Genomic DNA, 24515 nt, shown 5'->3' with positions numbered 1-24515 from the left:
GACGTATCCCGCCAAAAACTTCAATGTCAAAGTAAATTTGTGTTGTGTATAGTATATAGATTTGAGTGTCGCACACGATATTCAGGAGAGCCGTGTATAGCATAATCGCTTCCCAGATAACAATTCTCCGTTGGGCCAACGTCAGCAATGGTCGCCACGGTCGCGGTCGGTGAGATGACGTTGGCTCAACGTTGGGCCAATGTTTTTATGGTCGCCATGGTCGCGGTCGGTGAGATGACGTTGGCTCAACGTTGGGCCAATGTCTTTATGGTCGCCACTTGCGGTTGGTGGATATACAACGTTGGCGCAACTTTGGGCCACCGTCTCACCTTGTCGGTGATGCAAGATGGATATTGGTCGGTAATCCTACGTTGGGGCAACATTGGCAATGATCGGCACGGTCGCAGTCGGCAAGCTAATGTTGGTACACTGTTGGGCCATTGTTTTACTTTCGTTCTCGAGGGAAGATGGAAATTATTTGGCAAACCTACGTTGGGGCGACGTTGGCAATTTTTGTTTTTGCACAGCTGGTGAGATAACGTCGGCACAACGTTGGACCACCCGTCTCACTTTTGTCATAGATGCCAAATGGATATTGGTTGGCTATTTATACGTTGGGCCAACATTGGCGAAGGTCGGCATGATCGCAGTCGGTATGCTTACGTTGGAACAACATTGGCTCATTGTCTTACTTTTGTAACTAATCTAAGGCATCGGGCCAACATTTGCATAACATTGAAATCCTTTTGGTCAAACGTCATACGTGTATGTTGGCACATCAGAATATAACGTTGGCTCAACGTTATTATAACCGTCAGACCACCACTGGTCCAACAGTGAAAGTCTGACGTTGGAGTGACGTTGGTACAATGTCAAACCAACCATATATCCACTAAAAGGGCAGCATTGGCCAATGTTTATCCAACTTACAAGTGTGTATGTTGGCACAGCATTAAGAAATTTGACGTCGCGCTGACGTCATTTTGGCCACCGGGCCAATATTGGCCCAACAATGAAAGCCTGACGTTGGACCGACTTTGGTTCAATGTCAGACCGACATTATACCAACCATGTTACCACTTTGAATGCTGCGTTGGCCCAATGTAGGTAAAATGTCATGCGTGTATATTGGCACAACATCAGAATATGACAATGGCTAAACATCATTTTGGTCGACGGGCCAACATTGGTCAAACAGTGAAAGTCGGACGTTGGCACAGTGTCAAATCAACATTACATCAATCATATTTCCACTCTGAATACTGCATTTGTCCAATGTTAACCCAATTTGAAAATGTGTATGTTGGCACAACGTTCGAAATATGAGGTCGCTTCGACGTCATTTTGGCCATCAGGCCAACATTACCACAACAGAAAAAGCCTGACGTTGGAACAACGTTGGTTCAATGTCAGACCGACATAATACCAACCATGTTACCACTTTGAATGCTGCGTTGGTCTAATGTTGGGAAAACGTCATGGGTGTATGTTGACACAACGTCAGAATATGACTTTGGCTCAACGGCATGCTGGTCTTCGGGCCACCACTGCCCAACAGTGAAAGTCTGACATTTGAATGACTTTGGCATAATATCAAATCAACATCATATCAACCATATTAATTTTCCACTTTGAATACTGCATTTGCCTAGTGTTAATACATCTTGAAAGTATGTATGTTGGCACAACGTTGGAAATATGGCGTCGCTCCGATGTCATTTTGGCCACCGGGCCAAAATTGGCCCAACAGTGAAAGCTTGTCATTAGACCGACGTTGGTTCAATGTCAGACCCACATTATACCAATCATGATACCAATTTGAATGCTGCGTTGGCCAAATGTTGGTCAAACGTCATGCGAGTGTATGTTGGCACAACATCATAATAATGACGTTGGCTCAATGTCATTTTGGTCATCGGGCTACCACTCGTCCAACAGTTAAAGTCTGACGTTGGCAGAATGTCAAATCAACATATCAACCATATTTCCACTTTGAATACTGCGTTTGTCCAATGTTAATTCAACTTTAATGTGTGTATGTTGGCCCAACGTTATAAATATGACGTCGCTCAGACGTCATTTTGGCCATCGGGCCAACATTGGCCCAACAGTGAGAGCTTGTCGTTGGACCGACGTTGGTTCAATGTCAGACCGACATTATACCAACCATGATACCAATTTGAATGCTGCGTTGGCCCAATGTTCGTAAAACGTCTTGCGTGTATGTTAGCACAAAATCAGAATATGACGTTGGCTCAGCGTCATATTGGTCGTCGGGCCAACACTGGTCTTACAGTTTAAGTCTGACGTTGGACTGACGTTGAAACAATATCGAATCAACATCATTCCAGCCGTGTTACCACTTTGAATGTTGCGTTGGCCCAATGTTAATTCAACTTGAATGTGTGTATGTTGGCACAACGTAGAAATATGACGTCGCTCCGATGTCATTTCGGCCATCGGGCCAACATTGGCCCATCAGTGAAAGCGTAACGTTGGACCAACGTTGGTTCAATGTCACACAGATATTATACCAACCATGTTACCACTTTGAATATTGCGCTGGCCCTATGTTAATCAAACGTCATGCGTTTTTGTTGGCCCAACATTATAATATGACGTTGGCTCAACGTCATATTGGTCGTCGGGCCACCACTGGTCCAACAGTGAAAGTCTGACGTTGGACTGACGTTGTCACAATGTCAAATCAACATCATATCAACCGTATTTCTACTTTGAATACTGTTAATCCAACTTGAAAGTGTGTACGCTGGCACAACATTTGAAATATTACGTCGCTCCAATGTAATTTTGGCCATCGGGCCAACATGGGACGTCGGCACAATGTCAAATCAACATTGTACCAACCATATTTCCACTTTGAATACTGCATTTGCCCAATGTTAATCCAATTTTAAAGTGTGTACGTTGGCCCAGCTTTTCAAATATGACGTCGCTCCGACGTGATTTTGGCCACAGGGGCCAACATTGGCCCAACAGTGAAAGCCTGACATTGGACTGACGTCGGTTCAATGTAAGACCGATATTATACCAACCATGTTACCAATTTGAATGCAGTGTTGGCCTAATGTTGGTCAAACGTCTGGCGTGTTTGTTGACACAACATTATAGAATGACGTTGGCTCAACGTCAGTTTGGTCGTCGGGCCACCACTGGTCCAACAGTGAAAGTCTGACGTTGGACTGACGTTGGCACAATGTCAAATCAACATCATATCAACCATAGTAAAATTAAAAAAAATTAAAATCATATCTCCACTTTGAGTACTGCATTTCTTCTTGATTTGATGGAGTTATCTACTGCGCATACAGTTTTCAGATTTCTCAAAGCGCCGTTTTGTTTTCATCCAGGCTGACAGTCGGCGGTCGTAATGAGATCAAAGCACGAAAGCATGTATAAAATGTTATTGTGACGCTTTTGATAGAAACAGGTGTTTGAGTTAATTAACGAGCGATGTATGTCCATGTGTGGTAGCTCCATGATTTAGATAAGGACCACATGAACAATCATCGCATCACAGATGCTTATCTCAGTGAATTAACAAGCCAAAGTGCCTGTTGGTACAAATTACCTTTTCCTACTCACGCGCAAAGTGGAATTACGAACTGGTCTATTCTATGATACTTTATGACTGCCGTTGTGAATTCTTTTTTTCTGTTACTCCAGCTGCATGTATCGCTTTACTGCCTGATGCCGCTGTCCCCCATTTTTCATTCTCTATACACTTGTATACCCTTGACAATCCCTCTGTATTAAACGTTTGTTGGGTCCCATTTCCCCATCATTATTGTTATATAAGTTCCAGTTGATGTCCCTGTAAATTTCAGTGTCCGAATGTCCCTGTCTCTGTTTTTATTATTAGGTGATACGAGTATCCTCTCGGATCACCTTCTGTATCTGTACTAGTCCACTGCCTGGACTGTTTTGTGTGATCATTTACCGCGCGCACACACCGCTACAGCACGCGTATGCCCCACCGTACGCTCGTGTATTAATTTGCCGCGCACGCACGCATCTCGACCTCCAAAACAGTCTAGTCTGGTTTGCCAATGCTTCGAGTCTCCCCGAAAAATTTCGGGGAGAGTTGGCTCCGCCTATATTCATTTCGAGCATCCTGATTGTTCGATGAGATCGCGTCAATCATTTCCACCATGCAATTTGCGGGATCGAAAAAAAGTCGATCGATCTCTAATCTTGTAGTCTTATTGCAAAACAGGTACATTGCATTTAGCAACATAACATACGTATTTTACGCCAATATTTGTATTAATCTCAACATGTATTAATGAAATTTCCAAATTATATTTCTTTCAATTAAAATTGCTCATATAATATATCTTAGAGATAATAAGAAGAGAATGAAATTAGAACGTGCATAAATCGTGCATAAGATTAAGACTAACTTATACTCGTTCCATAACTGTTATGTATCAAATTATAAATATCACAATTATCAACGTTTTAAATCTATTTTTCAGCTTTAAAAAAAAAATAATAATTTGGAATTTACAAATGGAAAATCTGATCAATACGATTAGAACAGACATTCGCACATTTAAAGCATCGTGATCTTTCGTACATGTCAATTTTGAGGTGGCTTTTACTTCTCGATCGGGGATCCCCGGATTGCGTGTACAGCTTGTGCAATGTGCTTTTCGTATTGATTCCGAGTCTTGGGTTTTCCGACCAAAATTTGTGCAGTATTTCAAATATTTCCTCCAAATCTTGTTTACATGATCAATGATGTCAACATCAGCGTCTCCGCGTCGCTTTTCTGACAGTGATATTGAGAAGAGCATTCAATGTGCTGCTGAGAAGCTTGAATTCGTTGACGGTTTCAGGGAGCAGCAGCAGAACCAGAAGTCCCTACACTCGTTCATCCGTGCGTGGTCATGATTTGTTTATCTCCCTGCCGACTGGTTTTGGCAATAGCTGAATAGTGTGGTGTTCCAAGCTGCACCGTTATGCGTTGATTTTCTTCGCAAACTAGATCTACATGATGGACCAGACTCTCCGAAAGCTGTGGCTCTTGTTGTCATGCCTTTGAAGTCTTTAATTTCGGACCAGATGAGCAGGGCTATGGATCTTGGCCTGCGTGACAAAGTGGTAAGCTAATCATTTATCCAGTTTCTAAAAATGATTTGTCAACACAACTTTCATTGAGTGTCTCTTGTCTTGAATTACAAACTGTAACTGTAGACCCCTAGTTGAATAATAAAAAAAAAAAAAGGATTGTAAAACTAAATGTAGTTAAATGTCTGGCCTCTGGGCCGGGTAGGGTAAACACATGTCAGGCTTCTACTACTCTTGTGAGTGTTCCTAGGTGTACTGAGTTAAATCCTGTGTAATTGTGATAAATTGTTAACACCGTAACTGCACTGGTTTAATTGTTTTGTACAGTACAGTAACAACAACTTTCTCGCATACAAATGCAATTACACATAGGCCTACTGCCTTAGTCTGTGAGCCACAGCCTGTGTCTCGGTGGCTATGCTCCTCTACACAGAGGAGCGACTGAGACACACGCTGTGGCCCACAGACGTATTCTTCATGTGCATGTACATTGAGAAAAAACTCAAATAGGAACATGCTTCAGTATGCAAATGTACTCATACTTGTTCATCTATAGATTGAAATTATGCGGTCTTATGGCTATGCGATATGCATTGTAGAGACTGCAGGCATTAGTAAAATCATATGTGCAATGTAGAAAGGAAGGTTTGTAATCGTGAGTGGTTGGTACATTGATTCCTGGTGTACCTAAATTTTTGCAGTTCCATGCTACATGTACAATGATTTTCTTTTTATCACTGCAATTACTGTACCTTGCTCTTTTTCATAGAAGCAAATACAATGTACACACCTACTTTTCACTACTATACTATACTTTGTTTTCTAGGCGTGAATATTTTCATTTCATTGGACATGTTGATGGGTACATATCTTAATTGTGATAAAATTATGGAAAAGTTAAAATATTTTAGTTCAAGGTTGTGTTTTTGTGATGAAGTGAATTAGATGTACATGTACATACAGGTACAATTATGCCAAGTGGGGATGGGCTGTGTGTTTTGGGTGTTTGGGTGGGTATTTGAAAATTGAACTGTTATGCCGTTTGTCTGCACATAGCTCAGTAAGCACATGTAATTGTACATCGCATATTCATCTATGCATACATACAAGTGTACACATGTGTAGAGTATGTTCTTGAGTTGTACAACTACCAAGAATTTGTTTACATAGACTTTCTTTACATACAAAGTCATTCATGAGAAGTACAGTATGTTGTAAAAGACAACAAATTAAAAAACAAAATCTACATTGGGACCAGGAAGATTTCTTTGTCATAAATTGTAACCAGTTTGTGTTAATCCTGAGTTTTTGATGTGTAATGAGAGTCTACTACACATGGCAATCAGACTGAAATGTGACATATCAAATTATTTCTCTGACATCAAAATTCAGAGTCATGTACATTGTACATTTCAAAGTACAATAGTGATAAATTAATGATGTATTTCCTGACCACACCCCAAGACTGCAAAATTAAATCAAAACTTATTTTACAAATAATCAGCTGCCATAAACGTGGAAAAAAAAAGTAAAGTCTACTACACTGTACAGCTGTACACTGTATGTACAAAGTACATGTACAATGTTTCAATTTGGATGTGATTTGTGCTAATACTGGTTTAATAGGGGATTTAATTAAATGGCTAAAATGTGAGAGTGTGTGCGTGTGTGTGTGTGTGTGCACATGCGTGTATGCATTCGTGTGTGTTGTGTGGCCCACACATTTCCCAAGCATAATTTCATGCTGATATCCCCCTTAAATGTTTGTGAATTACAAACAAACAAGTTGCTCTGTCAGATTGTCTTTTGATATGAATACTTATAATAATGTATACATGTAGCTACTATTTTGAGCAAATACAGGTATGGTTTAAAAAAAAAAGAAGAGGTTAACTCAAAAAGTCCTCCGACTATCAATTTCAAACTTACAGCATATATGCATCTGGCCATAAGGACGACTGATTTAATGTATAATTGTGATTAGTCAATCATGATGTCACTATGACGTCATTATCTGAAATTTCCTTCTCATTCATATCTCATTGATGGAATGGAATTTTTCAATGAAAAGTGCATCACATACATTTCAGTTCAAGGTCTTTTTACTCATGTTCTCAAAATTCATCTCTTCATTTAAAACGTACGCGTACGTGAAATTTTAACATGCTCCAATCGAGCTCAAAATTAAAATTTGTAGTTCAGGTTATTTGGAGCATTTAATAAAAAATCGACGGACTCGTCGTATGCAAAAGAAATTTCGCGTTTTATCACATGAATCAGACGTCTAAGATATCAAGAAATAATTCTACCACGTTTCAAGTCGATCCAACTCAATACTCATACGGACCCGTCAAAGTTGAAATTCCGCGCGCGCGTCAATGGCGATATATTGTGCAAATATGCCACAAAAAACCGCCAATATTTAATCCAATTTTACTCGTCAGGATGGACAGTGACCCCCAATTTTCTTTACATATTCTGAAAGCAGGTGAGCTGTACATATCATTTCATGGGTGGGCGATGCTGGAAAAAATGACTAAAAGACATCAAATTTCTCAATGAAATAAAAAAGTGAATTTTCAAAATGACGTCATCAAATTTCAAGTTCACTCGAGCGTATCTCACTTATCCTTGGTCGATTTTCACCAGGATTTCAGTATGTTGTAGCTTGTTGAATGATTTTTTGCAACGCTCCTCAAAATTTTGATTGGATGACGTCATCACCTCAAAAAAATCAATGGAAAGTTACCTTGTCAAATTTGACCAGTTTGCGTGTTATTTCTATGGGAGTGCAGTTTTTCTGGAAATGAAAATTGACATGACTGTCTTCATCGAGCACTAGCTCACTGAGACCCCGTTTACAGTGCGGGGCTCGGCCGCGGCTCGGCCGCGGCCGAGCCCAGTGTAAACGCGCAAAAGGCCAAATGCGGGGCCAAAATTGGCCGCGCATTTGGCCATGCTTTGGAGGTGGTCTCGGCCGCGGCCGAGCCGCGGCCGAGCCCGGCCTCTTCTTGGTGTAAACGCAAATTGGTCCAAATGCGCGGCCAATTTTAGTCTAGCTTCCAAACCCTCTGCCCGTACTATTTCGCTATTAAGGATATTAACCCTCTCAACGTCAAAAACTATAGTATAGTTTCAGGTGGTTTTGTCCTGCAAAGGATTTTTCCTTCGGCAAAGGCCTTTGCCTGAACGGCGACTTCGTCGCCAAGGAATCCAGTTGGCAAAGGGTCTGAAAACCAGACTATACCAAATTGCGTTTGTTTACAAGCAGAGCGCCACTACGACAAAATATTGAAAGGTTTGTATTAAAAGCGCGGCCGAGCCCGGCAGTGTAAACGGACAAATTTGCGAGGCTCGGCCCCGCAATTGAGGCTGGGCTCGGCCGCGGCTCGGCCCAGCCCCGCACTGTAAACTGGGTCTTACCCTTCGGTGAATTTCTCCCAGATTTTAATATGTTGTAGCTGAGACCTTGCCCTCCATTTTTTTCCATACGACGTCAGGATCACGTCGAAAAACTTGGTTTAAATTGGCACTTGGCTTCGATATAACGTCATTTTGTTTAATACACAGAGCCTATGGGGGATGAAATAGCTCAGTGAATAGCGCATCGGATTTTTGATCTAAAGGTCCTGTGTTCGAGGCTCACCCCAACCAATTATTTTGCTTTTTAAAAACCCTCATATTTTTCTATTTCTTTGGTAGGTCTTATTCGCCCTTCCCAACTTTCTCTTTTTCTGATCCTTTTATTCTTTTCCTTCATAATTCTATACAATACCTTAACTTTTTCTTTATTTTTTTCTTTCTTCCACTTTCTGAGCAATAGATCGAGAACAACAAAACCTATCAACCCCATATTTTGCACATATTTAGTTCATGTCACGACCATAATTTCATAGAATTAACAACTACGGTATGTACTTCCTCCGACACAATCTTCGGTAGGTAAATTAAGGTCAAAGGTCAAAAGTGTTTGATCCTATATCTTGGTGAATACATGTCCTATCTTTCCCACATTTTGCACACATGACCATGTTGCAGGAATCATTTTACAAAATAACAACTTTTTGATGAGATGCCATTTTGGCTGCGTAAAATGGGGTCAAAGGTCAAATATACTTCATTTTGTATTCTTATTAGTGTATATGGTATCTCCGCCATATTTTGCACACACACGGGCCTCGACAGATGGATCATCTTGTAAAACAACGACACTTTGGTCAGACGCAATTTTCACTGTGCAAATGAGGTTCAAAGGTAAAATATTCTTTATTTTGTATCTTACTTACTAAATGATCAATCGGGACCAGATTTGTACATGTATGGACCATGTTACCTTTTGACTCAGACGCCATCTTCGCTGGGCGAGATAGGGTCAAGAGTCATGACTACTTTGTCCTGTATCCGGGTAATTACATGCCCTATCACCCCCATATTTTGCACACATTTAGCCCATGTCATATGAATTGTTTCATGAAATAACAACTTTCTAACCAGACGCCATCTTGGTAAATACATGGCATATTGCCCCAATATTTTGCACAGATATAGACCATGTCAAGAGGATCATTTCATAAGATAATGACTTTTTCCTCAGACGCTATCTTGTATGTAAAAATGAGGTTCAAAGATAACAAATTTTCATTTTGTCTCTTTGGTAGCATAATATGCCCTTTCCATTTTAAATCTGTAGGCATGACAGGTTTGACAGGTTCCTTTTCTAGATGAGAACATCAACATCACATGACCAATCGCCCCTAAGAACAGATGAAACAGATCGGGTCATCTGTATTGATATCAGGACAGAAAACATTTCCAAATATATCGGATCACCTATTTTGTCAGTGTTGACAAATTCCGATTCTAGTTCTTTATGTCTCAGTCTCTGTCTTTGTTCTTGTCCTTACCTCTGTTTTGTATTTCTGTATGTTTACTGTGATACTGCATATTATGGAATGTACTATTCATTTATGTTAAGGGCACACTCGTCAGAAGTTTTTGTACTTCTAGTACAAAATTGACAGAAAATTGACCGAATGTTACTTGAACTTATATATATATTCGTATTTGATGGCAAGAAATGTCACTGAACCTGAACCTGAACATTAAGAAGCAGAATGAAGTCGTTATTACTGTTACAAAAGTACAATAATAAGACCATTTCATCCGCTACATGTTAACTCTTTACAGTAAATAGGTAGAGTAAAATTTGCGTTGTGATTGGCTGAATTGCATCACGTGATTGTGTAAAAACTTTGGCATAGTGAACGGCCGTGCCACTATACCGAACGCGTACAGCGCGCGCCTACGCTTCATGTACGCAGAGATTCGCGCAGGGAGGGATGTAGTAGGACAAGGCCAAGCATTTCAACGTATGCGCATGTAGAGCACTGGATGCAGAATGTAGCAGTTTATACGCGAGTCTGCTCTGTGATGTGCAATACGCATACGCGGCTGTATTAGCGTCGCGCGCTGTGTACGTAAACAAGGTTGCGGTTCACTCTGCGTGCAAGAAATCAGTGCCGCCGGCACCAAAGAGTATAAAAGCCTCTTTTGCGCATAGTCCCACGCGTTATATTGCTTGCTATACGCAGTTTCGCTATGCGCGACCATTAAGTCCCTCCGCGAGATCTAATCCCCTTACCAAAGACGCTTAATCAATAAGACAGGAAAGTGCGCGGTAACCCTGTACAAAGCAAATGGACAGCGCGCGGTCCTCAAGCGTATTACGCACGTCACCTGAGACGTGCTGTCTTTGAAGTTGATGGACAGTGCGCGATCCTCTTTAAATTTCGCACATCACCTGAGACGCGCTGGCCCGTATTCTACTGTAGACCAAGGTTTAAACCCATTTTAGACTCACCTATGGTTTAGCTAGACCCGAGGTTTAATTTTGTATTCTGCTAGCGCGGTTTAGTTAAACCAGAGTCTATTTCGGGTTTAAATTTAACCCGAAATAGACTTGGGTCAAGCCACCATGGTGCCCTCTGTGGAAGAAGAAACTCTCCCTCTCTGAGTACTTTACTTTTCGCTCCACAAATCCACATTTATTAGTGGCAGTGTGTCAGCCACATGAGTGTGACTTTCTTGGATTGTGAATAGTTTTTACGGGTATGTCGAATAAGGGCATGTTGTATTTTTGCTTGCGACGACTCGTAAAGCACTGTACACTAGTATACTGTACTTCCTTGTTTGTGTACAATACGTGTGCAGCGCTCATCACAGGATACATGCAGTGCCGTATATACGGCACTGGATACATGGTAAGCGTACACTGTATATGCGTAGCGCTATCTCTAGCTAGCTTTGAATGCTCAGTGTACCAGCAGAGCCATCCCATCGGTTGCTGTGTGCGCTGGGATGGCCAGGGACATGGCTGTTTATGTCGATCGAATCGTGAATTCGGAATGGATCGGTGATTGATCAAACCAGGACTTTGAGGTAGAAAACTGAATAAAAGCTTTTCTCTTAAGGCGTGCACTTTACGCATCCGAAAGATTGTCAGTTAATAAACATGGAAACCATTCTAAAATTTAGAAATAGGCCTATGTGGCTATATCAACCCTGTCTCGATATTAGTCTGTTAGAAGTAGATTTTACCTACCACACTAACCTACTTTTAGATCTAACGTTAGTCCTAACGTTACATTTATTGTAGTCTAGCTAGGTGTATTCGAATAGGTCCTACGATCTAGGTTCTCGATCTAGTCTATGCCTAGATCGACCTCAGGCTCTACCCTCTATATAGACCCCTTACATTGAGTTCTTGGCAGGGCTGCCAACATTTGAAACTAGTTGAGAGTGAGACTCCCATAGGCCAATGCTATAATTTAGGAGTCAAAATGAGTGAGATCAATAGAAGTGCATGTAAATGAAATAAAGTTTTAGAGTGAGAAAGGACCAAAATGAGTGAGTCTCACTCTCAATGAATGAGGGTTGGCAGCCCTGTCTTGGTCTAGTCTTCAGGTTATTTTCATCGTAAGATCTAGACTAACGTTATATTAGTACAGGTAGTAGTATTTGTAGATCTCGAGTCTCTGTAGGCCTACTTAGTAGGCGTATCTCGTGTGTACACACGCGTGTGGCCTGCTAGCTAGCTAGCTGTTGTATCCAGCCGGCCAGCCATTCGTTTCGTGCCATTGATCTGTACAACACACGCTCAGTGTGTTGGTACCCGTACCAGTCATCGTTTTTAAGACTCAAATTAAACTCGAAATAAACCTCCTCCTGGGTAGGTTTAATTTAATCCCCATTTAGACCACATCTGGACTTAGTAGAATACAAATTAAACCTAGGTTTAAACCTGGGTCTAAACTGGTGGTTTAAACCCAGGTTTAAACCCCCGAAACCCACTTTTAGACTCAGGCGTTGGTTTAAACTCGGGTTTAAACTCGGGTTTAAACCAATTTTTTAGCAGAATGCGGGCCGCTGTCTCTGAAGTTGTTGCTGTTTATCAAGTGTCGTTGATTGTTTTTGGATCCTGTTGTTGCCAAATTTTTACCTCAACGAAATAATCCTATTACCTTTTATCTCGTTCTTCAAAATAATCCCCTCAATCGATAAAAAGCTACGACTATAATTTTTTAATCTTTTTAAGATAATAAAAATACCACTACCTTTGCAAATGTTTGATGTTTCTAGGTGTACTGAGTTTGTACTTAGCTCTCTTTTGTATCGTCATGTAGGGTAGCCATTTTGTGTCCATTTTTATCGCACACCATCGTATCTTATCATCTCTACTATCTTTGCCCCTTACTATACGCGTAAGGATGACGCATGTTGCAAAACGTAACCGCGCTCTCTCGGATTCTGAAACCCACATTGCATACATTGTAGTTAGCCCATGTGGACATTAGACGCAGTGTACATTAGACCAAGGAGGTTTAAGACATGGAGTTCCAACTGGCTGTAATTATTCAAACAGCTGAAATTTTTTTACTGATGCACCCCCAGGTGCACTTGTGCCTTTGATGATCAGGGTTCCATGCCGCCGTCTGTTTGAGCAATCAAAAGATTCATTTTTAACTCTAACTTTATATCGTCTATATTCTGGGGCCTGTTTCACTAAGCTCTGGGATCAATCCTAAGTTCAATTCAATTGATCCCAGGGGCAGTTTTGGGATTGATCATTCCCAAAAAGTTAGGAACTGTTTCACTAAGCAATTTGGGAACGATACGGAGTTGGGAATTGAACCCAAAGTTGGGATTGATTCAGATCTGACCCAAGTTGGGAAAGATCCATTACACTCGCTGAGTTGCGCGCTTATGATTGTTACGTCATAATAGCGATGACCTCACACAGAAGCGTCATAATGGCAATGAAGTGATACAATTTGTCATATGCTTGTATGTTACATAGAGCGAAAAGAGAGAAGAGCAAAAAAGTACGAATGAAGGGAAGGAAGAAAGAAGGGAAAGAGAGAAAATAAAGAGGAAGAGGGTGAGGAAAATGCCATAATTATGTAGTATACTATGTACTTGTAACACGCCAAGGATAAACTTGTACATATATATTGCCCAGTATAATATAAAGACCATTCACAGTGTGAAATTATCAATTTAATCATGTTGAACCTCATATTAGTACAGAATTTTTTGCTAGTTTCACCTACTTTAGAGTATACGCCACCTTGGGCATTTAACACACATGATGCAGTTATATATATATATATATATATATACATACATATATATATATAACGTATCTGTTCCACTCACACTGAGGACTGTAATTGCTGTCATTTATGTTTGGAACAATATTGTATTCTTTATTTAGTTTATATGTTTATTTTTTGTTTGCCATTTCCATCTTTGTTGACATGTTTGAACATACATGTATGTGAATACCAACTATCTTTTCAATCAACATACATCAATCAACTACAGCAGTCGAGACACCTCTGAATAAGTCAACTGTTACAAAAATATTCATATTTGATGCAATTTAATTGTGCAATGTCAAAATGCAACCGGAAAAAAAAAATGCAATGAATACACACTCTTCATTATCTGAAAGCCTGTACTTGGATTTCAACACCACTACATCACGTTCACACGTGAAGGGCAAATCATTCACATCCGGGTGTGTTAAAATCACATAGAAGAAACAATGGTAATTGAAGTCATGAATGAATAAGATATGAAAATCAACACTAATGAAACTTTTGATACTAGTATGCATCTTTCTTCTACATACAGTAGCTTTTCTCTTCTCTTACAACTGAAAATTCAAATCAAATTCATGGTAGAAACGTACACATTACAACATGAGACAACTCGATTCAGACATTCCCTCTTTTAAGCCTCCAACACAAGACACAAGTTTGTTTGTTTTTTCGTTGTTAAAAGTTCAAGAGTAAAGTAGCATATATGCATAACAAGGAGGATGGAAAGGAGAGAAATGTAGCATATTATGCACACCAGGGAGAATGAAAATGAGAGAATCATAGCAGTGCAAGAAGAGAGCAATAAGAAAAATAGGTTGAAGAGAAATTGAGCAAGAAAGAGGAAGTATGATATACCAGTACTTGGATTTTAGAGGGGGATGGAAGAGACTACAAATTTATAGCGACTTTGACACACAATTACATAGACAAAGAAAAAATGAAGAAACAAGCAAGGACTATGACTAAAATGGCTTACTCATTGCCTTAGATGGTTTCTATTTGAATACAGTCAGATAAAACAAATACATAAATAAAGTGGCTATTTATTATGCATATAATATGATGGTTATCTTAGTGATATGACACAAATTGATTACAAAAAAAAAATATTTTTTTAAGCTCACAAACGTTCACAATGAGATAAAATTCAATGTCGTGTCAAAAGTTAAAGAGTGAGTTTTCAAAGTAAAAGTATTCACCAGCCAAAGGTATAAGTTTCCAGGAATCTGCTTACAGCATACTCCTGTACTTAAAGACGTCTTGAACCAGAAAATGGCTTTGTTACTGTTAAGTGTTTTTTTTTCCTATCACATTAATTCTGTACTGACTCATACCATAACTTGATGGACTCTCAAACATGGTCACATTTAAAAGCAAAAGATTATTTTGCGATTAAAAAAAAGACATGGCATGTGGGGGTAGCATAGGTCTGTATTACACGGAAACTACAGATCACATTACATCTCTAGCCCAAGTAATGCTATTTTTCATTTTGATATCTAGCTTAATTCAAGACAAAGTCATGTTGCAAATAGATGTCACTCTGCCAATTAATGAAGTCAAATCTCTCGGGACTTAATAAAAAAAAAATGATGGCCAATGGTGATAACATTAAAGTTAGATATTACACCACTTGCATTTTTGATCTCCATACCGACACTTGCATTGGCCATTATTTGACTTAAAATCAACTTTGGCTTTAAAAGAGCTTTCTGTACATTCAGGGTTTTGGATTCATGACATATCTCACGCTGTTTTATTGATCTTGATTTGCCAATGCTGGATCACATTAATACCAGCTAAAAGTATCTGACGATTCTTTACAGAGAAGAAGAAAGAGAAGGATTTATATTTCTCTGAGATTAGCAGATTTAAGACGCTAGAATAAAATATGAATTCAAGAAATTTCACACTTGCTATCAGGAAAATAAGCATTCAAAGTACATGGTGTCATCATAAGGATAAAAATGTACATAGGTAGTGTGATTACAAATACATTGTACCACTACCACCATATCCCCACTAAATTATTTTCCCCTCCCATAATAGTATGATTGAGTTCTAAAACTGGGAATAGATAATGCATTGAAAAACCTTTCGAATAATGAGCTTTCAGTAAATTTTAAGAAATGAAACTTACACCTTTCCAGTCAATCAATGAGCTCAAAGCCTGGTCAGGAATTCACCTGTCTCATAAGGTTTGCACAGTCCTCTGGTCCACTGTGTAGAAGCGTTCATCACATTAAGAGCCAGTCCCTGCTGATAACAGAATAAAGCAGATTACAAAGTTTAACTATACAAGTCTGTAGAAATATGCTATGACAAGTAAAATATCTCAAGCTCTAGTTCTGTTTTCAAATTATTTTGTCTGTCATTACTCAACCTAGCGGGGAAAGGAAGTGTCACCGACTTGCATTTGTGCATTGTACTTTCATACCCATGTAAAGATATTTTTGATTTTACAGTAATACCAAATTGTATTAAAATGGCAGGAAATGCTACCAGCTTTTTTCCAATCACTCACGTAAGTTGGAACCAACTAGGTAAAGAAAATTGTTGATATTGACATTGACTTGCACATGGTTACTGTAAAAACCTCGCTCTTCGCAGCATACGCTGCGCTGCTGCCTACGCTATCTTACCTGAAGTAACCTACACATTGAGGGATGCATATTGAAATAGGCTATGGTGTAATATGATTTAACTTCTGTGCAGTCTGGTACAATTTGTTGTACCCCCCCCCCCCCCAAAAAAAAATGCACAGCAGTTCAATGCAAAAATATGACCACACATAAAAGCAAGGAATTACACATACCCGGTTGTCAAATTTAGGACAGTGTTATAGTCGAATTATGGACGGCTTGTTCCAACAAAACAGTAGTGGAACTTGAGATAACATCCGTATAGAGCTCTAGGGTCTAGTAAACATGTAACCATGGATACCGAGTACTTAGCACCGAAAACAAAATCAGACAAAGATATAGAGGTATATAATGGAATCAGCATGCTACGTTGCCATTAATGTGTATCTAGTTCTAATGTTCTAATGATCTAATCTAATGTTAGATCTATGTGTTACTGACTAACGTTGGATATCTAATGATACTGACGTTAGCTAAACTAGTAGATCTAGGCTAGGCCTCTAAATATGAATCTACTGCACTGTAGACTGCACTCGAATTGAACAGTACAGAGTCTAGGTCTAGACAAGAGAGACTCAATTGTGATTGTGATGAAGAGTACAGGTCTAACAATGTTAGGTAGAGCGTCTAGAGTTTCTAGGCAGAAAAAGCTGTCTGTCCGGAGGAGCCTCCAAATTGGAATTTTAAATAGACAGTCTACCTACGGCTACGCGATCGCCTAGCGGCGTCTGCGATATTGCTGACATTTCACAAATTATTCGAAGCTCACTTAATAGAAATCTTATCAGTGACAAGTTGTAACTAATCTACAGATATATTCTAGGTCTACAGTCGTGAGTCTACAAGCATGAACAAAGCAAGGATGGAGCTAGTACCCTGTAGTAGATGTGAATTACCGTATCAGTCGTAGATGTAGACCGACATACGTCTGCGTACACACATGGGACTAAGCAAATCACGAATGCCGCGATGAACATGTTCAATACGAACAGAGTGAAAAATTCGTTGGGCACTGCTTCCTTAACAGAACAGACTTGGAATGGCATCAGCCATGGAAATAACAATAAACATGTCATTCTTAGATGAAATTTGTGTACTGAAAATGAAATTTGACCACGAAATATTAATTTAAATGTTTCTTTACCGTACCTTCTGCTTGGTTGTCATTGCCATGTTTCTCTCCTTTAGCTCTCACTATCGATCACAGCCTCGTTCACTATGATTAAATCAGTCGAACTCAATTAATTATCGTTCTCACCCAAAGATCGATTTAGTGAAATGCGTCACAAGAGTCGTTCCCAGGATGGTATCAATCCCAGAGTTGAGATCGGTCTTGGGTTGGATCGATTTCCCATGTAAGTGAAACAGGCCCCTGCTTGTTTATTTGTGAAATAGAATGAATGTTCTCTTAATGATAAAGCATATGAAACAAACGTAAATCCCGTCCAAGATTATGTGCAAAAATATAAACCTGAACTGTATGTCGTGAAAATATTTGAAACTGTGCTCTCACTACAAAGCCGATTTGATCATCTTTCCGATCGCTTACGACAAATGAAGCTGATATGGTATAATTTTCGAGTATAGTTCTTTATTCATTTATATGTTAGATTAGTGTAAAGTCATGTAAAAACGAGTAATTATGATTTTCATTTCATCAATTTTTGTACACTTTTTATTCGCACATCCCCGTGCGTGTACTATTAATGTGCCGCTTGTTTTATAAGAAGGGACGGCGAAAAGCAATTACCATCATAAAGACATATCTTCCTTTGAGAGTGACGAGTCATGATGCAATGCCACATGAATCAATCGTCTTCCTATCTGTGAGGCAGCCTCAGTTTAGCACATACTTCAAATATTTCTGAGTGGCGGCATGAAACATGGGATAAAAGGGAATGAGACTGTTGTTACTCCATTTCTCAAACCTCCTTGATTAGACTAAATGCTATTTAGACCTATTGGGCACCAGATTAAGTGGTCATTTGACCAGCTCAGTGGACTAAACTTTGCCAAAATAGTAATTTTAGACGAAGTGATAAAATACACTCTGTCAGGGTTTCGACACTAACTCTTTTCTCTGATCTGTTGACCTGTTCGGGCCTCTAAAATCTTTGACTTTCATATTCAGCTGGCCCGAAAAAGAATTGCAGTTACCCGAAATGTAGAGGAATATAACTGTTCATTTTGGATATTTTGGATTTTAGCTGCCCGACAGGACCACCGAAAGATAACCATTTTGGAAATTTGGTGGCCAAATGTCGAGCCCTGCCTATGTAGAAGTCGAGCATCAAACGAATTGGTAATTCGACAAAATGCATAGCAATTTAAGACGAATCAAAATTACACTATAAAGTGAATATTAGACAACCAGGTCGTTAGACAATGTGGTATGCAGACCAAATGACAATAAACCATTTAGATGTACGACGAAATGGGTATAGTCAAACTGGAAACTAAACGAACTGATAATTAACTTGAATGGCTATTGGGCAACGGCGTAGCCAGGATTTCATCTTAGGGGGGGGGGGGGCGGTTAGTCTGCGAGGGAGCGAAGCGACCGAGCCCGAGCGAGCGGAGCGAGCGAGGGGGGGAGGGAGGGTGTGGGAGGGGGGTGTCCCCATTCACACGGTGAGAACTTTTTGCATTTTGATGTTGTAAATGGTGCAATTTGATGCATATTTTTGCGCGTCTTATCGACGTGAAACAGTCCCACTTGTTTAAGGTAGCAGTTTATTTTGATGTAGATTATTATTGAACAATCTGCCTATAAAATGGTATAATTTAAATACACTTCTTGTATTAATTCTTTTCACTGAATATCATGAACGCGACTGAACCCGAGCGAGCGGAGCGAGCGAGGGGGGAGGGGAGGGTGTTGGAGGGGGTGTCCCCCCTCCCACGGTGAGAACTTTTTGCATTATGATGTTGCAAATAATGCAATTTGATGCATGTTTTTGCGTGTTTTAACGAGTTGAAACAGTCCCACTTGTTAAAGGTAGCAGTATATTTTGATGTAGATTATCATTGAACAATTTGCCTATAATATGGTATGATTTAAATACACTTCTTGTATTAATTCTTTGCACTGAATATCATGAACGCGACTGAACCCGAGCGAGCGGAGCGAGCGAGGGGGGGGGGGAGGGGAGGGTGTGGGAGGGGGGTGTCCCCCTCCCACGGTAAGAACTTTTTGCATTTTCATGTTGCAAATGGTGCAATTTGATGCATGTTTTTGCGCGTTTTATCGACGTGAAACAGTAAGACTTGTTTAAGGTAGCAGTATATTTTGATGTAGATTATCATTGAACAATTTGCCTATAAAATGGTATCATTTAAATAATCTTCTTGTATTAATTCTTTTCACTGAATATCATGAACGCGACTGAACCCGAGCGAGCGGAGCGAGCGAGGGGGGGAGGGGAGGGTGTGGGAGGGGGGTGTCCCCCCTCCCACGGTAAGAACTTTTTGCATTTTGATGTTGCAAATGGTGCAATTTGATGCATGTTTTTGCGCGTTTTATCGACGTGAAACAGTAAGACTTGTTTAAGGTAGCAGTATATTTTGATGTATAGATTATCATTGAACAATTTGCCTATAAAATGGTATCATTTAAATAGTCTTCTTGTATTAATTCTTTTCACTGAATATCATGAACGCGACTGAACCCGAGCGAGCGGAGCGAGCGAAGGGGGAGGGGAGGGTGTGGGAGGGGGGTGTTCCCCCTCCCACGGTGAGAACTTTTTGCATTTTGATGTTGCAAATGGTGCAATTTGATGCATGTTTTTGCGTGTTTTAACGAGTTGAAACAGTCCCACTTGTTTAAAGTTGCAGTATATTTTAGGGATTATTGAACAATTTGCCTATAAAATGGTATCATTTAAATAATCTTCTTGTATTTATTCTTACGCTGAATATCATGAACGCTGTCTGTTCAGCAATCAAACAGAAAAAGCATGCACACGAGGGTGTAGATAGGGGCATATCCCCTCCCACACGAAGGTGATGTTGCGTTTTCAGACCTGAAATTCAGCGATCTGGTGCAAATTTTTGGTGCAATATTTTTCATCGAAGTGTTAAAATCACGGAATTTAGCTTTTATTCCGAATGTGCACCATCTGTGTGTATGTATAGAGTCTAGTGAGGTAGAGCTTAGGGGAAGGGGGATTCCCCCGTTTTTAGAATTGAAATAAAGCGATCTGGGTATAGCCACAGTCTGCTTCTATGCATGGCGGAAGGGGGGAGGGGCGTGCGAGCAGGGAGAAGGCGTGGGCGAGTGTTATCTCCACCCTTCCCTTCCGATGGAGCTTTTGCCTTTTTAAGGTTGAAATTGAGATATCTCGTATACGCATATTTGATGGAATCAACATTTGGGAAATCACACACACACACAAAAAAAAAATGATGGGGAGGGGGACTGAGGGAGGAAAGGGTCGATTAAAAGGGGAAATTCCCCTTATACATGAGGGAACCTTCAGTTTTTGGAATATTCTAATGATAAGTCTTGTGCACTCAGAATTATTCATATTTTTTTGGTAAATCTAAAAAGTGTACTAAGCTAGGGAAAGAGGCAGAGAGGGGGAGGGTTTGGGAGGGGGATACCCCCTCCCAAGCACGAGAGATTTTGCATATTTTGAATTGAAATTCAACGATTTGGTGGACACTTTGAGTGAAATATTCAAAAAAAATATCTTATTGATGAAAGGTTGCAAAGGAGACCGGCTTCGTGTGCATGCATACAGTATACACGCATTTTTTTTTTCCGCCTCCCAAATCCCCGGTCCAAATCTTAGGGGGGGCGACCGCCCCCATCGCCCCCCCCCCCCCCCTGGCTACGCCAGTGGCTACTAGTAAATGGTCACAATGGTTGTAGGTGAAACAGAACTAGACCATGTGGGTTGACTAAAGACGGGCATTAGACAAAGTGGGAGTAGAACAAGTGGCAGATCACTGTCGCAGCAATCATGTTATAGAGAAAATATGACTGCATGACCAAGATATTGATGGCAAACGAAGTTTGAACATGAAATAAACATTCTTAAACACTTCTGATGTGTTTTGACATTGTATCATCATAAACATAATACATGCATGTATGTTTTATTTTCTGGAAATTCAATCCATTATGATTATGAATCATTGCACTGTCCCTCGACGTATAGCTGCACCAACATTTTCACAGAGACAACTGACTATCTTTAGCTGACAAATTTACACAGTGCATTCAGTCCTACCAGCAAATACGAGGTCTCTTGGAAAAAGTAATTAGCAGCAGTGTGCAATGTACTATCCTTGAACGAAACGAGAACCTAAGCTGGACTCACCTTGTCCTTTCCACACCGCGTGCCTGGAGCGGCTGCGGAAACACGTGACTGGCACATTACACCCACACTACACCATAGTGTTGTACACAAGTCCGACTTTCGGGTCCATGACATGGTAGATACAAGAACAAAAAGCTCTTAAGCAACTATACATTATGCAAATGCCATGAACATACAAAATGCATCAGGGACCATCCTCGGAATATATTTTGCACAAGGCTGTCATTTTTTTAAGAATTCCATATGAATTCCGATTATTTCCTTTTTATTTTGTGTTACATGCACAGTGCAGTGTATCTCTCTGTAATGTTCATTCTGGTTTTTGTTTCATGTTTGTAACGCTTATGATAATGTATCCTATATTCCTTACCTTGCCGAATAAATAATAATAATAATAATAATAATAATAATAATAATAATAATAATAATAATAAAAAGAACAAAACGGCGTTTCATTTGGTAACCGATTGATGTGGAACGTGATAAGAAAAGTCAGTGTCAAATATGAGTCCCTGTTGCGACACGGATTGTCGCCCCTACACGGATTGTCGCCCCCTACACGGATTGTCGCCTGGCGACAATCCGTGTAGGGGGCTGGCGGCACAGATTGTCGCCCGCCCTCGAAGCACATTTTGCTGGGTAATATCGTTCTGGACATAATCATTGAAATACTAACACATAACTTACATGGCTACATCCATGCAAACATGCCATGTAAAAAGTCATGGTGAGGTTTCAAGGAAGTGTGTATGTGCGCGTGCACATGATAATTTAGTGTCCGTTTGTGCGTGCGTGTGTGTATGTGTGTGTGTGTGTGTGTGTGATGGAAGAATGTGTTTATTATGTCAGTTTTTTGCGTATGTGTTTTTTACCTGCGCGTGGGGAGGGATAACTACTGAGCTGTTGCTGGCATAAACGTTGATATTGATTTTATCAGCAGCTTTGAATTTGATGAGTTTGTTTGGCAGATTTGTGTAATTATGAATTCGGAGTGGAGCTTGCGTGCAGGCAGATGCTGCTTTTCTGCATACGGTCCATTCTGTCTTATTTATCAACATTGGGAAATCGTTTCATCAGGAAGGAATGTGGTATCGGTTCGGGTGTGCGTCGGTATGTGGGAAGGGGGTTACATTTCGTTATTGCAAAAGTTTGTTACTCTGAAGGCTCATTCGTCCGAAGGCTCATTATTCCGAAGGTTCGTTATTCCGAATTTCATTTTTGGATCAACGAACCTCTAGGTATAGGGAATTGTGTGTTTCGGATATTAAAATGAAGCCTCGGAAAAAACGAAACTTCGAAATATTGGAACCTTCGTGTGTGTGTGTGTGTGTGTGTGTGTATGTATTTGGGTTGGTGAATGTGGGTGTGGGATGATTTAGGTTTTGTTTAATCAGGGTTGGTGGGTTGGGGATTGGATTTGAAGAAGGATAGTTATAAATGGTATGACAGATGTTGGTAGGATTTAATATTTAGGACAGATGTAGGCCCTAGATTTGTTTCGGATGGGGAGGGGAGGGGGTGGTCGGGTTTTTTATGACTGATTTCATTCTAGATTCGTGTAATGTATTTGTGTGTTTTTTATGTATATGCCCTTGTAAGTAAGAAGGTGTTACATGATCCAAACCAATGTATTCAAGGAATATAGGTTTGGTAGGGCCCTACATGTCAAAACTTTCTCTTGAAGAAATTGTTAGTAGGGTTGGTCTATAATCGAGTTATCTATGTTGAAGTGAGATTATTTATGGTATAAATTGACAAATGGATTTGTTTCTGTTTCGAATTGGCATTTGTAACTTTTTTTTTTCTTGTTACACCCAGAATGAGTCGATTTATGAATGATTTGAATGAAATCAATGAATATCAAGGAAAAAAAGTGTTGAGTTGGTTTATTTGCATTATGAGGATTTGTTTGAGTGTTTGTTGGTGTTTGTTTGTATTACGTATGTATTAGCGGTGTGCAATGGCAGTTCGTTTGTGCTAAAATCAACTAACGATTGACAAATTTTTTGCGGCGTGTGGAAAATATTCACTCATGAATAAAGCATGCCAAACCTATTCTGGGACAAAGAATAGTGGTATGGACGTTCTAGTTTATAAGACTGATGGAAGAAAATGACTGCAGTGAAAAATGAACAAAGACAAATAACATTTGGGGAGGGTACCTCCCTCGTATGTATTTTCTCTCGGTCTCTCTCTCGCCTAGCCTGCCTCACCGCTGATATTGGTTCACACACCCATACTATTTTTAGATCAACGCTGGTGTGAATAAGATTTAAACACGTGCTCATACACTCTGAAGGCGTTTGTATTGCCACTGTAGCGCCGCTATATTCCACATACACACGTAAGCATGCAGGCACACGTATACACACAGACAAACAAACCACTACCACTATGACCACCACACATGCACAGTTTCTACATATTGTATTATTACACTCCAAACACACACACACACGCACACACACATACACACACACACACACAAACACACACGTGCAACAAATCATACACATCACATATCATGCAGCTCACAATACACACACACACACACACACGCACGCACCCCCCCCCCACACACACACACGCATAACTTACCAGTCATACCCATCCCACCAAAGCTTAACACCGGAGGAACCACCCCAAGCCCGGGGCGACAATCTGTGACGGGGCGACAATCCGTGTCGCAACAATTTTTTTTGCCAACACGGATTGTCGCCTTCGAGGTCGAAAACTGGGAACTGCACAAGCGTCACGGATTGTCGCCAGGCGACAATCCGTGTAGGGGGCGA

The 24515-nt window shown here is 40.2% G+C and overlaps 1 protein-coding gene across 1 annotated transcript in view; it reads right to left on the bottom strand.

Moving 5' to 3' along the window:
• LOC140231077 (A disintegrin and metalloproteinase with thrombospondin motifs 7-like) overlaps positions 1-24515 on the bottom strand; it is a 94382-nt gene that overhangs the window by 68767 nt on the left and 1100 nt on the right. Inside the window, exon 3 of the mRNA XM_072311228.1 lies at positions 21724-21819. Coding sequence (XP_072167329.1) covers positions 21724-21819 — 96 coding nt within the window. The remainder of the gene's footprint in view (positions 1-21723; positions 21820-24515) is intronic.

Source organism: Diadema setosum, chromosome 7 (assembly GCF_964275005.1).
Source record: "Diadema setosum chromosome 7, eeDiaSeto1, whole genome shotgun sequence".
NCBI lineage: Eukaryota > Metazoa > Echinodermata > Echinoidea > Diadematoida > Diadematidae > Diadema > Diadema setosum.
The sequence above is the reverse complement of the archived record's forward strand: the minus strand, read 5'-3'. Positions and strand labels throughout refer to the sequence as shown.